General features: G+C 45.8%; 1 protein-coding gene across 1 annotated transcript; it reads left to right on the plus strand.

The window, feature by feature from the left end:
* Positions 1-9,286: 9,286 nt before the first annotated feature.
* Positions 9,287-13,740, plus strand: LOC135374214 (uncharacterized). Its single transcript, XM_064607211.1, has 3 exons — positions 9,287-10,229; positions 10,299-11,546; positions 13,628-13,740. Exons 1-3 carry the CDS (start codon positions 9,287-9,289, stop codon positions 13,738-13,740), a joined length of 2,304 nt encoding a protein of 767 aa, XP_064463281.1.
* The last annotated feature ends 4,380 nt before the right edge of the window (positions 13,741-18,120 follow it).

Consider the following 18,120-nt stretch of genomic DNA (forward strand, 5'->3'; position numbering starts at 1 on the left):
TTTCATGGCGTAAAATACTACAGGGACGGTAACACTAATGTGCCACAGATGACAGTTCTAAAATTTCGATGTTCTCCATTCTGTGTACTAAAACATCTGACAGCGAACAGTTTGGCTGACAGTTAAAACATTGGTGTAGAAGGTGGCCTAGAACTTGGTATAGAACTTCACCTACGCCAGATCGCCCTTCTCCAGGTGAGGGAACGGAGGTACTTGTTGCAAGCACGATGGCAGATGGTCAGCGTCCGCGTCTCATTAGTCACAATTTGTGCACTGAGCTCGCTTTAGAAATTCCAGTGCACAACTGTTGATGCATGCCACCTCGTTACAAAAGCATCTGGCTATCAAGTCATCCGGTTGTCAGCCTACCCTTGATGCCCACGAATGGCGACCAGCAACCTGCCCGACGCCCCCGCACGCTATACAATCCACCACAAGCACTGTACCGCTGGCACTGTGCTCGTGAAGATAACTGCCATATGCAGCTTCATTCCCTTCTTTTTAGACTTTGTGTACAAATATGAGTGTCGAACTTGTGGCGTCGGCGTAAATGAGTCGACAACAGCACTGTCAACCATACTGTTCAGGTGGTCAGATGCCTTCAAAACTGAGAATGAACGCTATGTAAGACCGCAATGCCGACTACACAACTTGGCTCGTCTTTACCGATCACACTGAACAAAAAATACAGCATTGTATGTGCCAGTGTCAAAGCGCCGTGATATCGCAGAACAGGCCATCATAATTTTACAGGACAGTGCACTGATAATCTGGGGCTGACGATGGTGCAGTAATTTTGCTGTTCACGGAATGATCCAGACGATTCCAAATACCCAGAAGCACATGTGAGCTTGCCATGAATTTCATGTCATTGGAGCACCCGCAAGCCATGCCACTAAATTGCTTTCTCAATAGGCCAGCAACTGTTTTTCAAATTAATGAAGAAGGTCTGCGCAATCAGGCTACTGTTCTTTCTTCTTTTTTGCTTCTCCGCGGTTCCACAACGAGTGTTCGAAACATTTGTTGTGTTCGCGAGGTTCTGTTGAATGAAGTTGTCGATCCGTCTGCTACCACACGCACAAATAACAGATAACACGCGGACGCTGTTCTCGAGGTGATAAAGGCAAGCTAGAGGTCGAAGGTAAAAGAACAAAGCAAGAGGAAAAGAGTGCCTTGTAATCCTTTCCGCTGATATGGTGGATCAGTCGCGTAATGTAACGCGTAACCGTCTGCCGCCGTAGTACCAGGAGCCTCTGCAGTGAACGCTAGGTAATCAATTAGATCTGTGGGAACTAGCTAGCAGGCAGCCACACAGGAGGAAGCCCAGAGGTCAACTGTTTATTCGGGCGCGTAGCGCGTGCCCGCTGTTGCCATAGACCTCGTCGTCGTCGACGGTAGGTGGTCGCCACAGGTACTCCCCCGCCCAGAGACAGCGGGAGCTGTGGTTGCAGGTTGCAGCAGTAGCAGGAGCATGGGATGGAACGCAGATGGGTGATGCGATGATGGGAGGCAGGTGCGGTGCTGAAGGAGTCGCTTTGAGTCGCTTGAATCGCTTTGAGTCGCGTGAGTGGCTTTGAGTCGCTTTGGAAGGGCTTGGCGATGTGCGCCAGAAGGTTTGCGAGGCCGTGAAGACAGATTTGCGGGGCCGTGAAGAGAGGTTGACAAGTTGGTTGTAGAGAGATTGAAAGCCGTGTTGGCTGCGCGTGTGTGGCGTTGTTCGCCGCGCTGATGAGCTGCCGAGACGTCGGCTGCAGAGAGGGTGACGTCGGCTGCCATGACGAGCGCGACCGCTCGGCGAGCACGAGGCTCTGGTGTCACGGCCGGCAGGTGATGGTAATGCGGTGGTAACGAGGTGACGTTCGTGCGAACCATCCAAGCTGACCTGAGGACGCGGTGCTGACGGCGATGGCGGCCGAAGGTGGAATTGGCGCATGGTGGTGGTTTGCCGTGCGTTGAGTGACCTCTGTTGCCGAGTGGAAAAGGCAGCTTCCTCCTGGGAATGACGTTGAGTGGGCCTGGGAAGCTTGGTGCAGAAGATGGAGAATTTAGGGTGGTAAGAAGGCCGAATAGTCCGAGGTGTTCGAATGTTCGGGTCACCAACTGTGGGAACTAGCTAGCAGGCAGCCACACAGGAGGAAGCCCAGAGGTCAACTGTTTATTCGGGCGCGTAGCGCGTGCCCGCTGTTGCCATAGACCTCGTCGTCGTCGACGGTAGGTGGTCGCCACAGATCGTCCTGTGCTCCATCTATTGAGCGGAATTGACGAAACGCGGAGGGTGTTGCACCCCCTTAACTTGCGGAAACAAAACAAAAAAACACGTGTATCTGGCGACGCTATTGGAACGGCCGCTATTGGAATCTTGGGTTGCATTTTCTGGTAATCTGTTTCCAGGACGCAACAGGCGTCATTGTGCTCTTTGCCCCTCTCACATTGGGGGTGAAGGAAAGACGGGCTCCGAAGGTGCGCAATGAACAAAATAAAGAAAATGGTGTTCCTTCACTATTTTTTTGCGGACGATATACGGAACGGATTTTAGTTCTGAAAACGGCTACGATATCAGGTCACCGAAAGGAACAGATGTTCTCTTTGTAGCTCACTTCGTAGCTTTTATAATCAAGAAGTTAATTAAAGGGACTCTGACCAGAAGTTCGACAAATCTTTCGTTTGCATCTATTACGAAGGTATAATATGGCGAAATATTTTGGCTGCGAAACATTTTGGCTGCGCACGGAGGCAAAGTTTGCCAAACGGGGAGCTGAAAACCGGCTTCGCTTTTCCCCCTCAACTCGCGCAATCGGGGCCGAAATCTAGCCTCTTTGCAGTGGACATCCGCCAATTTCCGTGCGCGTGACGAAATCACGAGGGCCACGTTTCATTGGGCGCCCGGACCGGAAGTTCTGTTGTTAGTGAGTTTGTGAGAGCGCCGGCATCCGTCCGGAAAGCGATCTTCAATATGGACGTCGAGGGAAGAAATGCGGAGACTTCGAGCCCGGAACTTCTTTCTGACCTTTCCGCGATCGAGAAGAAAATTCTGCGTGCTGAACAGCTCGGTAGGCTTTCGAAACGTCGCCGATGCCGCGAATGCGAGACGAAGTTAGAGCTCTACGAACATCAGTCACAGATGAAGCAAACAGCATGAGTCGCCTGCCTTCAGGTAAGCGATGAGCTATTTAACGTACACTGTGATCGAACATGTAAACGTTCTCAGAAATTTCGTGTTCTGATATCTAATGCGCACTTGCTGTTCATGGTGCCGGTATGGCTGGTGTGTCATAATGCCGAAGGAGATCGAATGCTTGTGCTGCAAGGAGCTCGAAAACACTGCCGAATGACTGCAGTATGAGTGCATTACAACCCACAAAGATTTCCAACTTCTATTCTTCAATATGACTGTCCTGAAGGTCGCATATTGAACTCCGTGGGCAGCGCGAACCTATGAGCGACTATATTCACAAGTAAGTCACATGTGTCCTTGTCGAACGATGTTAAAATTTTGGGCGCCCAAAACTGGTTTGGTCCTGCAATAAAGTCGTTAAAAACTCCAGTACAGGGCGCAGCTCATAAAAAGGCTATACAGTGCACGACTCTGAACTGGAGAAAACCAATATAGGCAATTTTGTAATTGTCAGTGTGCTGTGTCCTGAGTCACGTTTTTATGTATTGCCCTGTGCATAAGGTTTTAGCGTAGGTTTTTAGCGATATTGAGTGTTCTTGATTGTCGATTCAGTGAAAAGTAAAACAATGTTGGGTTCTAAAAGAACACAGCATGTGTAGTAATGTACAAGGTGTGGGCAGGTAAACTGCAGTTGCTCTCAGGTACATGTAGAAATGACATTGCACCACACACTGTACTGTAACCGGTTACCTATTTGCCTAAACTATATTTTATGTACATCTGTGTAGACGATGCAGATACACTGCGTATCGCCAGTTTGCAAGGTGAGTATGGCACAAGCTTGGCAAAAACAAGATCATGGTCATCCCAGCCTGTGCAGTGAAGAGGGTCTGGCAAGCCTTTCCCACAGAAAATGCCACAGGCTTCAAGAACCCAAGATCCTAAATGGGGGTACCTCTTCGCACAGCTCGTCTATCACATTTAAAATAATTCAGCATCTGTATTTAGGATGATCTATAGCTCGTGTGATTGAAACACAACACTAGTCCTTTTTCATGAGTCTTGCGGAACGATAGATGAGCACTCCTTTCGTGACATTGTGTACCATTGCTACAGTGAACAATTTCTTGAGCAAGACTGATGAACGAACGAAAAATAGAGTCTTGTCTTCCAAATATGTATGTTCCTTGTAACTTCCGTATTTGTTAAGTGGCCCATGTTGATGTCCCCCCTCATGTAATGCCTGCAATGGCCTTTGAGATATATTCATAAATAAATAAATATCAAAACAGTAAAAAGATGTAACACGTATCCTCTCTTTGTGTGAATGATACCTAAACATTCTCAGAAGATTTGTACATAGTCAAACTTTGCCTCATTTTGCATAAAGCCTAGTTCCACGTCTTACATCATCTCCACATCTTCAATCTCCAAAGCAGTACAAGGCTAAAGTAATCAGGCACTACATAAAAAGAAGGAGGGGAGGAAAACAAACGCTGGCACATCTAAAATTCGAAGACACCCTGGTACTTTCACGGGGCTACTCACGGCTTAGTGCTGGATCAGATCTCGATGGAAAACAGCTTTTCTGAGCCTCAGTGATAGATTCCCTTGATTGCACTGACTGTGAGGCACAACTTGCTTGGTGGCAAGTGGGCTTGCGTCTGATAGTAAGATTTGGAAGAAAGGGAGCAAGGAACATCTCTCTATGGTCTTAAGAAGGATATCAACATTAGCTGTCAAGGTAGAGCATTTCATATCGTTTTCAGTAAGTACAACACTCCTCATAGCAGTTACCATTCGTGTTGGGAAAGCATGCTGAAGTTAGCTCAGGCAGTGCATCCAGAACTGTGAGTCAGGTTCATAGAGAGCACTTGGTGAGAGGGACAGCAACAGCGTCCAGTAAAGACTCTCCAGGAATTTTGTGCAGGTTTGGGGGACACAGTTTTTAATAGTGTTGATGGAAAGCAGGGTGTGTAAAACACTGACTTCTGGTAGATGAATTCTTGTTATTTATAACCAGGTACCCATGTTCTAGTAATCTAGAAAAAGCCTTGGCTCTCTTGGAGGAAATTGCTAATGAATCTGAGTGTCTTTTGTGGAAACAGGTTGTAACTGCCTTTCTATCCACCCTTCTTAGTTGCCCTAGCAAAAGCAAATATGTAATACTGTACACCATATCTGATGCTAGCACACTAATAGCTTTGAGTGTTCTCAGGCTTCTGAAATGGAGCTACCCCGTACATACGCTGTGCCATGTCGGCAAGACCATAAATCAGACTGCCTTTACTTTTTAAATTGGCCCTTCAGTGCTTCATGTGACTGCAAGAATGGCACCCCCAAAACGATAGGCAACAAGAATGATTTCTGCAATGTATTGAGCTTTGTAAAACAACAATAATATTTGAAAATATATTCCAAAAGCCGGGTGACAACCTCATAATGTAGCGTCCTTTACTGCAAACACTGCTCAACACAACGAATAAAAACAGAGCGTAAACGTTTTGTCGCCTATCCGGGTGGCATCATCAGTACAACAGAGGCCAAAGATGAGCACATCAGCCTATCTAAGAGGGAATCTTACACATCCGATAGGGGGCCACGGTATGTATTACAGGCTGAAGCATCACGCCTGATAAAGCAGGATTCTAAGAACTTTCTAGGGCCCCATCGCTAGTCATGAGCAAAGGTTACTGCACCATCAAAATATATGTCCCTTAGGACAGCAGTGGTAGACTGATTCGGTCCGTTTAGTTAAGCTAAGCATTAGTAGCCCTGGCAACTGGCTCTTTTAGTCTTGTCCCACGTCTTTTGTCTATCTCGCCGATGTAGGTTGCATCACATTCTATGCACTCAACTTGATATGCACAGTCAAAATGCCTGATGGGCACAGTGCCCTCCAAATAGCGTATGAAATACGTTGGATGAAAGGAATGCGGACCACCGATTTGACTCCTTTGATGTTGTTTTTGATTGTTCTCTGTTGGAGGGATGATGCCACCTGGATAGGCAATGAAACGTTTACTCTCTTTATTCTTAATTGTTGTGTTAAGCCAGTGTTCTGAGTAAAGGATTTTACATTATGAACTTTGTTTGAATGATGATTAGTGGCAAGCTTCATACCCTGGGTCACTACTCTAACAACTGCTTGTGGTAGTGTGGCGAAATGGAATAACGAGCCTTGTAGACAATTTACTTGGCAATATATTTATTTATCTCTCATAGGTTGAAGAACCCAATGTGGTGTTACATAACGGAGGGGCACGTAATCATACAAGACCGATCACCAAAAGGCCTTGCTTTTGACTAGATTAAAATGTGAAGCAATTGTAACATAACAAATGCTGCATGGTGGCGATATGATTAGTTGAGTTACCACAGTTACGGTTAGTTGAGAATCTGCATATCCAGGTAGCAGGATCAAATTTTAATTAGGCTACTTTGGCCAACACGCGAGCATAGAGCACAGTGTCAAAAGCCCTTACAAAATAAAAAAGAATACTACATCTACGTGGTCCCAGAAATCAAGAGAGTTTGAAATGCTGTGAACGAATTCCACTACGTTAGTTTTGCCTGAATACCCTTTTCTAAAGCCATGCTGGAATTTAAAAAAAGAAATCGACACACTCAACTTGGTTGACAACGTGGTAGTACATGATGTGATCCATTAGTTTACAGGGAACCCTAAAAAGTGGAGCTGGTTAATAGATAGAAGGAGCATAGTTGTCACCTCTTCTGAAGACAGGAATAAGCTTGAGACCTATGTCCTCGACTCGCACACATACTAAGAACTTTTGACACAGATTAACGTATCTTCATTCCAGCTCTTTCACTTTCAGATGTTTATCTCTGTTGAGTGGTCTGTCATTCTTGTAATACAGATTGGAATTGAAATGCAGGTGCATAAGGGATGCTCTGAAAGAAAAGTGTTTGGTTTTAGTCCTCTTAATGTTTCTGAAAACGAAAACAAACTTTGATAGTAACAAAAATCTCCAACCAAGTTACAGGACGGGGATACCGGACGTTTCGGAGCCAGTTCGGCTCCTTCCTCAGGGGTGACTGTAGTGGCCGTTGGCAGCAGCGTCTTGCCGTGGTTCGAATTTCGTGATGCGCCGGATTGTTTTTCAGTCACGTGACGGAGGCCGTTGACGTATACGCTGGGTAACGCTCCAACAGATCGGTTAAGGTTTCCAGGTGTGGATTGTATATGCCAGGACTCTACAAACATTCTTTTGATTTGATTACCCTCAAGGTCGATTATGCAGGCGTTTTGAAAGTCGATAGGATGGTCTCGAACTTGACAGTGTTCAGCGAGAGCGCTTCGTTCGATGTCCGACTTCCGTACATCATTCTTATGTTGCCGTAGCCTTTCGGGGAAGTTCTTTGTCTCGCCGATATATGATGCGCTGCATTTGTTGCACGGAATTTTATAGACTACACCTTGTGCTTTTTCTTTCGGTGGACGATCTTTCGGCCGCGGTATATAGTGTCCGATTGTTGAGACGGGTTTGTGAGACACACGTATTCCTTCCTTCGCTAGTATACGTGTCAGAGACTCGCTGATTCCCTTCACATATGGCATGGTGATTCGTCTAGTCTGACAGGTCTGGTCGTGAGTGTGACGTGGTCGGTTTCGGAGACCGCGAGCTTGACGACGGGCGACTCTCTGAACAAAGCTACTTGTGTATCCGTTCTTTTTTAAATCGGAAGTGATTGCTGCTGCTTCTTTTTTCCTGTCTCTCTCCGACAAACAAATCTTCTTAGCTCTCGAAAAAAGGGACGAAACCACCGAAGCCTTGTGACACGTAGGGTGATTGGAATCAAACCTTAGATATCGTCCCGTATGAGTGGGCTTCCTGTACACGGTGAACTTTAGGTCACTTCCTTCTCTCTTTACGAGTACATCGAGAAAAGGCAAAACGTTGTCCCTCTCGAGTTCCACGGTAAACTGGATGGATGGCTCGATGCGGTTTAGGCGTGCCAAAAACTCGTCAACATCGGAATTCTTCAAAATACAGAAGCAATCGTCTACGTACCGTAAGAATGTTTTCGGTTTAATATCGGGAGATTGCAGGGCCCTTTCTTCAATTGATTCCATCACCAAGTTCGCTGCGGTTACAGATATTGACGCACCCATTGCTGTTCTGGTAGTCTGCTTGTAGTACTCTCCGTTGAATGAGAAGTACGTTCCGCTGAGGCAGAAATCTAGGAGGCGGCACACTTCGTGAACACTGAGGTTGGTTCTAGTCGCCAGGTCGTTGTCCCTCTCAAGTGCCATCCTGGCAGCGTCCACTGCCAGTGGGACCGGCACGTTCGTGAAGAGAGACACAACGTCAAACGAAACGAGGCACTCGTCAGCGCTGATGGTGAGAGGTGAGACGCGCTCCACGAAGTGGGCAGAGTTTCGTACATGAGTTGGGGTGTTTCCGGTGAGCGGGGATAAAACCTTGTGTAGGTAGCAGGATAACGCCCGAAGAGGGGACGATCTGAAGTCTACAATGGGGCGAAGTGGGATACCGGGCTTGTGGATCTTAGGGAGACCATAGAAACCGGGCGCGTTACCGTTCCTGCAGATAAGTCGTAAGTAGAGGGCTCTTGCATCTGGGTATTTCTTGAATATATCAGCAAGTATCTTATTAAGCTTAGTCTGAATCTGCGATGTCGGGTCTTTTTTGAGATTTTCATACGTACTGTTGTCAAGGAGGTCTCGGATTTTGCCATCGTAGTCCTGCCGGTCTAAGACGACCGTTGAGTTTCCCTTGTCAGCAGGCAGAATGACAATCTTCGAGTCTTCCTGGAGGCTTCGAAGTGCTTTATGCTCTTCGCTGGTTATGTTGTGACATTGTTGTTTTTGGATTTTTGACATAATTCCAATCGCTTTCAGTCTTACTTGTTCTTGCATATACAATCCACACCTGGAAACCTTAACCGATCTGTTGGAGCGTTACCCAGCGTATACGTCAACGGCCTCCGTCACGTGACTGAAAAACAATCCGGCGCATCACGAAATTCGAACCACGGCAAGAACGCTGCTGCCAACGGCCACTACAGTCACCCCTGAGGAAGGAGCCGAACTGGCTCCGAAACGTCGGGTATCCCCGTCCTGTAACTTGGTTGGAGATTTTCGTTACTATCATAGTTCTCACCCAACCAGACACACTTGTGTCGAATATGTTCACTTTCAAGTCTTTACGCCTTGACTACGGCCAAGAAACAGCAAAGTTGGCGAAGCGTTACGTCAATGTGATTCGCAGTATTTCAATCTTCAAAACCCACCTCCAATTTACGACCAACTGCCGAGACATGGACTTGATCCCCCGAAGCCTACGCATCAAACGTCTCGTCCACACTGCGGAGGGACAGAATATCTTGGCACAAGCCGAACGCCGTTTGGTAATTGCCCGGATCCACGAGTGCAGGTCAACATTGAGAAGAAAAGATCTTGATCTCTTTTTCATTCGTCGGCAACTCGAACATCGCATCCCAGACTTATTTCATTCGCTGGACTCGTTTGCCAGGACTTGTGCCTCCACTGTGGCAAAGAAACAGCGGATATCTCAGGACCGAAAACTTACGTCGCTAACGAAGGCAGACAGGACGCAGCCCAGCGCCGACGTCGCCGGATTTGTAAAAAACATATCTTCGGGACAGCTCTCACCTGTCGAGACAAGTGTGCTGGCGAAAGGTCACGGCTTCAACCTTACAACGGCACGACCACCTCTGGCAAAGATGGTCGCAGCTGTCGAAGACGGTATAAGACACCTGGATTCCAGCATTCAAGAACAAGTAAGACTGAAACCGATTGGAATTATGTCAAAAATCCAAAAACAGCAATGTCACAACATAACCAGGGAAGAGCATAAAGCACTTCGAAGCCTCCAGGAAGACTCGAAGATTGTCATTCTGCCTGCTGACAAGGGAAACTCAACGGTTGTCTTAGACCGGCAGGACTACGATGGCAAAATCCGAGACCTCCTTGACAACAGTACGTATGAAAATCTCAAAAAAGACCCGACATCGCAGATTCAGACTAAACTTAATAAGATACTTGCTGATATATTCAAGAAATACCCAGATGCAAGAGCCCTCTACTTACGACTTAACTGCAGGAACGGTAACGCGCCCGGTTTCTATGGTCTCCCTTAGATCCACAAGCCCGGTATCCCACTTCGCCCCATTGTAGACTTCAGATCGTCCCCTCTTCGGGCGTTATCCTGCTACCTACACAAGGTTTTATCCCCGCTCACCGGAAACACCCCAACTCATGTACGAAACTCTGCCCACTTCGTGGAGCGCGTCTCACCACTCACCATCAGCGCTGACGAGTGCCTCGTTTCGTTTGACGTTGTGTCTCTCTTCACGAACGTGCCGATCCCACTGGCAGTGGACGCTGCCAGGATGGCACTTGAGAGGGACAACGACCTGGCGACTAGAACCAACCTCAGTGTTCACGAAGTGTGCCGCCTCCTAGATTTCTGCCTCAGCGGAACGTACTTCTCATTCAACGGAGAGTACTACAAGCAGACTACCAGAACAGCAATGGGTGCGTCAATATCTGTAACCGCAGCGAACTTGGTGATGGAATCAATTGAAGAAAGGGCCCTGCAATCCCCCGATATTAAACCGAAAACATTCTTACGGTACGTAGACGATTGCTTCTGTATTTTGAAGAATTCCGATGTTGACGAGTTTTTGGCACGCCTAAACCGCATCGAGCCATCCATCCAGTTTACCGTGGAACTCGAGAGGGACAACGTTTTGCCTTTTCTCGATGTACTCGTAAAGAGAGAAGGAAGTGACCTAAAGTTCACCGTGTACAGGAAGCCCACTCATACGGGACGATATCTAAGGTTTGATTCCAATCACCCTACGTGTCACAAGGCTTCGGTGGTTTCGTCCCTTTTTTCGAGAGCTAAGAAGATTTGTTTGTCGGAGAAAGACAGGAAAAAAGAAGAAGCAGCAATCACTTCCGATTTAAAAAAGAACGGATACACAAGTAGCTTTGTTCAGAGAGTCGCCCGTCGTCAAGCTCGCGGTCTCCGAAACCGACCACGTCACACTGACGACCAGACCTGTCAGACTAGACGAATCACCATGCCATATGTGAAGGGAATCAGCGAGTCTCTGACACGTATACTAGCGAAGGAAGGAATACGTGTGTCTCACAAACCCGTCTCAACAATCGGACACTATATACCGCGGCCGAAAGATCGTCCACCGAAAGAAAAAGCACAAGGTGTAGTCTATAAAATTCCGTGCAACAAATGCAGCGCATCATGTATCGGCGAGACAAAGAACTTCCCCGAAAGGCTACGGCAACATAAGAATGATGTACGGAAGTCGGACATCGAACGAAGCGCTCTCGCTGAATACTGTCAAGTTCGAGACCATCCTATCGACCTTCAAAACGCCTGCATAATCGACCTTGAGGGTAATCAAATCAAAAGAATGTTTGTAGAGTCCTGGCATATACAATCCACACCTGGAAACCTTAACCGATCTGTTGGAGCGTTACCCAGCGTATACGTCAACGGCCTCCGTCACGTGACTGAAAAACAATCCGGCGCATCACGAAATTCGAACCACGGCAAGAACGCTGCTGCCAACGGCCACTACAGTCACCCCTGAGGAAGGAGCCGAACTGGCTCCGAAACGTCGGGTATCCCCGTCCTGTAACTTGGTTGGAGATTTTCGTTACTATCATAGTTCTCACCCAACCAGACACACTTGTGTCGAATATGTTCACATTCAAAACAAACTTCACAGTGACTATTCTTCTGAAATGAGCAATTCCAGGATGACAGCAAAAAAATATATCTCGCCATATCATTATATCCTCCTGGCACTTCAATTGAATAATGGCAGTTGAAGATGATGATGATTCAATTTAATGACACATAAGCAACTCGGGCTATGGTGCGCAAAAACCATGGTAAAACTGTGACTTGTTAAATATCAGACGATTATACTAAAATCATATACTTTGTTGCTTGGTAAATTGAGATATAGACAAAAACATGATATGATAAAAATAAGCAATTGAAGAAAAGGCAATTGTTGGCTTTGTGTGACTGATGTCGAGTTTGCCACACTACGTGTTGAATAATAATGTACGCTGATACGCTGTAGCATACAAAGTACAATCATACACACGCTCAATATGTGGTGGATATGTGAAACCAATATACACATACTTACATTTCAAACTTTCTTGAAAAAGGCAGTCCAAGTCTGTCGGATTTGCCAGACTCTATACAAAGCCAGTAAGCACAATGTGGAATGACTGATTCATCTTTCGAAGGCACTGAGGTGCAGCTACCACGACGCTTCGTCATCTCAATGCTTCGGAGCGGCATAGCCTAGTAAGAAGCCATCAGAAGGATCTCATAAAGATAACTTGGTTGAAAAAGTGGAGGGTTCTGTGGGATATGTAAGAAAGCATACGCGTTACACAACAGCTACGAGAATGATCGACTGCACCTGCATGGTTTTCAGTACGTAGACTTGGAACTGAAAAATAAATGTGCTAACCTTGTTGATATTACTTTTCCGTCAGGACCACACGAGAGCACATTTGGTTTCTTTAGTTGAAGGTATCATCAGGTCCCCATGCTCCTTTGAGATGCAGCAGACAGAAGTTCGCCGAGGCGAGTGACTGCCGTTGCCGTTCGTCGCTTCGCAGCAGATCAAGAACAGTACACCGCAACGATAGGTGAAACGTTCAGAATATGGTGATCAACTCCAACACCAACCCAATGACACGAACAAAGAGGATGAACCGGGAGTCACACAAGTTCGCAGTTCGCAAGCTCGCCATACGGCATCCATTACAGCTGACCGGATACGGAAGCATATATCGAACATCGTGTACAGATTGAAAAGAAAATCGTAGAAACTGTTGCAGGTGATAAATGCAGGGTATATTTTTCTTTTTGAGGCTCTGGAACGTAGAAATAATAAAAACGTATTAACGTAGAAATGCCATTTCATGAAGGAAATTGACAGATATTGCGTGACCACGTGACGCGTTTGAGCCAATTGTGGGTGTTGCGAGTGGCCCCCGTGTTGACGTCATCTTGATGGTGGGCCGGGGTGGATATTCTATATAAACGTATGTTTTCTCGGTTTGACGCTAGGCGTGCTGCACTCGGATGAAGTCGAATGTTTAAAATTCGAGTTTAGAGAAACTGTGGGGTTTTGATGCGTGAATTTTCGCATGGAGAGTCCTTGTTGGGTGCTTTATCCACTACAAGTACGAAAGAGCTCCCACAGTTTCTGGTCAGAGTCCCTTTAACGATTTTTAGGTAATTAGTGATTTGGCGGTTGAGCACCATATGGCCGAGAACGTCCGCCGGCCCAGAGATGATAGAAGTAAAAACAGCATGTCTATAGCCCTTAGTTTTTTTATGAAAAATCCGTATCGCCTAAAAAAAGACACCCTGTATATTGTATATTATGTCTCAGCAGGGACACCTCTAATCCACAACGTTGACATGTTCCTTTTGTTTTTAGATTTGCCACTCAAGGAGATGGTCACGAGAAATAAAGTGCGCGGTGGAGAGCACAGAGGCTGGATTGCTTCCGGAATTGCAGCGGGAACAATGACAGCGCCCTGTACATCTTGAGAGCAGCTGAAAAGTCATGTGCGCCATAACCTGTATATAATTAGCCTGAATACAGCAGCGGCAATCACTTGTATATTCCGTACGCCTCCGTTGACTCGTTTTTGACTTGATCTATCTAGGAAGGCCAGTTATGCAGCATTTCCGCAACTGGCTGCAGGTTACCACAACATTGTTTTACGTATTTCTCATATGAAGACTCACTTTCAACTATGGCCCGGTATAGCACAGTTACTGCCATGAGTACCGGTTGCCACACTTCCACGGAGTCTGTGTATAGCCACGTTTACATGAGTGAGACAAAAGCGTATCGCATGCATTTGGCGTAACAAGTCATCCAGGCCTACGTCAAACAAGCCAACGTGCGAGGAGGGCTCTGTATGTACGCTTATGTCGTATACATGTAGCCGCGGCAGGGATCAAATATTCTGCCATTTAATGATTACACCGCCAACAGATATCAGGTAGCAATAATTTGAAGTCGGACGAAGTCCAAATGCGTGACTGCTGTTGAATTCACCTCTTCAGCTTTGCAGTTGAATGCAGTCAGCTTTAGCTCAATGAACACTGCAGCGGCACGAATGCAAACCTCACGTTTCTTTCGGTGATTCTTTTCCGGTGGAAAGCGGAAGCATCGTACAGAGACATTTATGCCCTGAATATGTTTCCAAAGGAAATGAGGGCCATGTGCAAAAGGGACTAGTCTCTCTGACGAGGAACCTGGTCCTCTACAAGCACCCACAGCGATTTTAACACAACAGTGAGCATACATTTTTGGACACGTTTATCAGCTCTAGTGAAGACAGACAGTGAAGTGGACATGAGCGAAAAGCGAATTAAAAGCGAGAAGTAACTTAGAAGTAGAAGTAACTTGGAACTTATAGGCACCGGTACTTTGCTTTCGCAAAGTTACCCTGGCGCAAAAGTACCGAGTTACAAGTTATCCACAAAGGAACATACCTCAAACTCTGACAAATAGTCAGACGCCGGCGTGCCATAGTTCATACGACTATAAGGGTGGACATATATATTAAGCTCTCGGAGTGCGTAGCGTTCAGTTCCCCAAGAACACAATGACCTCCCCAGGCTATCCCAGGGATGTTACTCAGGAATATGAATCTATCCCTAGGACGTCCCCGAATGGTCCTCAATTTGTCAGAAATGTGTTAGAATGAGACTCCGCGCGTATCATCCTCAGAACTTCCCCGGCAAACCCCCCAAGGACATTTCTAGTATGGCTTCAGGAGCACAAGCAGATACCTTGGTGAATTATTTATTTTGGGAAGTGAGGGCATATTTGCAGCATCCAGTCAGCGTGAGTGTGTTTTTTAAAAATATATTTTCAACCTCGGTCACCAGCTACCATTCGTGGCTTTTCATCTTTATTTGTTCAGCGTATTTCTCATCACAAACAATGAGTGGCACAGTTTACAAAGCAAAAAAGAGCGAAACCACTTAGAAAGGCATATGGTGCAGCAGCATTTTCTTTCCAAGACAGAACAGATACAGCTTATTGCTTCCGAACTTCAGCAGATTCAGGAGTCCTTTTCGCATCTCAGTCAAAACGAAGGGTAAGGTTAAGTTTAACTTGATTTCGCACATAACCAACAATGAAGTGAGAAATTCCTGGAAGTATTAAATCGCTATCGAAGTAGTGTCCGTGTGTCTTACTGCTTTGGTTTGAGGAAAGGGAGTTGCCTCAGGACAGAAGCCGCCGATATTTCGAACAGAGACTGTTGTTCTTCTGGGCACCGTCCTCATCATTGGCATGCTATTTAAAGGGTTATATTTGGCTATAACCACACCTAACCCTTAAATAGCATGCCAATGATGAGGACGGTGCCCAGAAGAAGAACAGTCTCTGTTCCAAATATCGGCGGCTTCTGTCCTGAGGCAACTCCCTTCCTACATCTCTACCGGTTCGCTGGATTTCTACCCATCTATGCTTTGGTTTGAGGCATGCATCGTAAGTGAAGCTTGGGCATTGAAATGCTATTATTTTTTTGTCTCTTGGGAAATAAAATTTATGAATATGAATATATATATATATATATATATATATATATATATATATATATATATACCGGTTGACCACGGAAAATAAAGATATTCAATAAGGATCAGAAGTGGAGACAGTGCTTCTGCAGGACAATGTATAAAAGGGGGTATTCGACGTTTCAATAGGAATGGGATATTATGGTCACGTAAGAGAATTCCAAAGAATGAGAGAGGAATATTTACAAGGGGAGAGGGCAGCACACGTGCTTTGTCAAACAAAGGTAAAAGGGTACAGTGAATCAGAGGCAGTCATGTTCTTCGCCGAAGGGCAGTGATCTCCTGGGGAGTCCGAAAGAGATACCAAAGAGTGTATGTATTCTGAGAAAATTAGGAATTTAGGTTGCGAATAATTGAGAGGACGCCGGGGTCCTCGTTAATCTGGCTTTTAAATTTGTACATCAGGAACGATTATCTTTGTTCTCTAAGGCGTTGGGATGGAAAACCCGATTGCAGAACGAAAATGGCTATGTCGTTAATTGAGTGGCCGGGTTTACTAAAATGTCGAGACACTAGCAGATTAGGTTTGTTTGAGACGTCAGACCTGTGGTTGTTGAATCGGATTCTGAAGGATGTAGCTGTTTGACCGATATATTGGGCCTTGCACTCATTACATTGAAGGAGATAAAGGACGTTAGAAGAGTTACAGTTAAATAGACCATTAATTTTTGTGCGATAGTTAGAATTTGTGATTTCTACTATCGTAGCAGTATGCATTAATTTACAGATCTGGCATCTGCGTCCGTTGCATGGTTGACAACCGTTATGTTCCGACGGCTTGTTTAACTTGGCGTTCAAAAGTCTATCTTGTATATTCATTGCTCGGCGATAAGTAACACGGAGTGGTTCCGGAAAAACCTGACTCATACGATCAGATTGGTTGAGGATTGCATAGTGCCGTTTAAGTATACGATTTATGTCCAGGGCGTAACCGTTGAAGCTAATAGTGAGGTTTACTGAAGAATTGTTATCGGCTCGGGGCTGTCTTTGGAATAGGTTCACCTGATCGGTTGATCTAGCTCTGGCTATGGCATCTTTTACGACCTGATTAGGATATTTTCTATCTGCGAATATTTCTTCAAGGCTCTCAAGATGATTGTCTAGTTCATCATCGTTAGAACATATTCTCCGGTAGCGCAGCGCTTCACTATAAGGGATATAAGGGATAAGCTAGCTTAGTGTGTTTAGGGTGGCAACTCTGGAACGATAGATACCGTTGGGAGTCAGTAGGCTTTCGATACAGACTGGTGGTTATGGTTCCATTATGTAGTTTAACTTCCACATCCAGAAAATTAACAACTGAGGAGGAGTAATTGAATGTAAATTTAATACTGGGGGGGGGGGATGCACTTGGTTAAAATCGTTAACAAACAACTGAAGGTCGCATTCGGAGTGGGGCCAAATAATGAATATACCATCTAGGAATCACTTATATAGGAGCGGCTTCAGTGCACAATTTCTGAGGAACTGTTCCTCCAAGGATGCCATGAAGATATTTGCATAGTTCGGGGCCATTTTTGTTCCCATTGCTGTACCATTGACCTGTATGTAGTGTTTGTCGTCAAATTCGAAGTTATTGCATGTTAGAATCAGATTCAGGAGTTCCGTGAGGACGGACGTATCATAACCCTGATCGGGTTGATTCTTAAATGCATACTCTGCTGCTGCTGCTATTCCGTCTGAGTGGGGAATGTTAGTATACAGGGAAGTGACGTCTATGGAGTTCCTAAGAGACAGTTATGGGGAACGTTTATTTTACGTATATCTTGAAGGAAATGGTTGGTGTCCTTAACGTATGAGTTGAATTTAGACGGGATGGCCTTGAGGAGATGATCCACAAAAGATGATAGATTCTGAGTGGCTGTGCCGTTACAGGAAACAATCAGCCTTCCGGGGTTGCCCGGCTTATGTATCTTGGGGAGCATGTAAAATCTACCATGCCTAGGGTCCTTTGGGAGTAAATACTGGTACAGGCTCTCGTCAATCTTTTTAGCGTTTTTGGCCTGGGTAGGACTTTGGTTACATTGGCACTAATTTCGGGGGCGGGGTCAGTTTCCAGAGGTCTGTAAAATTCCGCGCACTGAAGTTTGCGGAGGCCTCCTGTAACGTATGATTGTTTATCCATTACAACTATCGCGCCTCCTTTATCTGCCCTCTTAATTACGATATCTTTGTCGTTCTCTAATGCCGACAAGCTTTCTTGCTCCTGCTTTGTGAGGTTATACCTCAGTTTGCGTTTGGCGCTGTCCTGATGTGCACGGAAGATATCCTTCTGCACTGGTTTAATGTACAAGTCAATGGTTTTATCTCGGTTAGGTTCTGGAGTGA

The sequence above is a fragment of the Ornithodoros turicata genome, unplaced genomic scaffold, assembly GCF_037126465.1.
Source record: "Ornithodoros turicata isolate Travis unplaced genomic scaffold, ASM3712646v1 Chromosome48, whole genome shotgun sequence".
In the NCBI taxonomy this organism is placed as follows: domain Eukaryota; kingdom Metazoa; phylum Arthropoda; class Arachnida; order Ixodida; family Argasidae; genus Ornithodoros; species Ornithodoros turicata.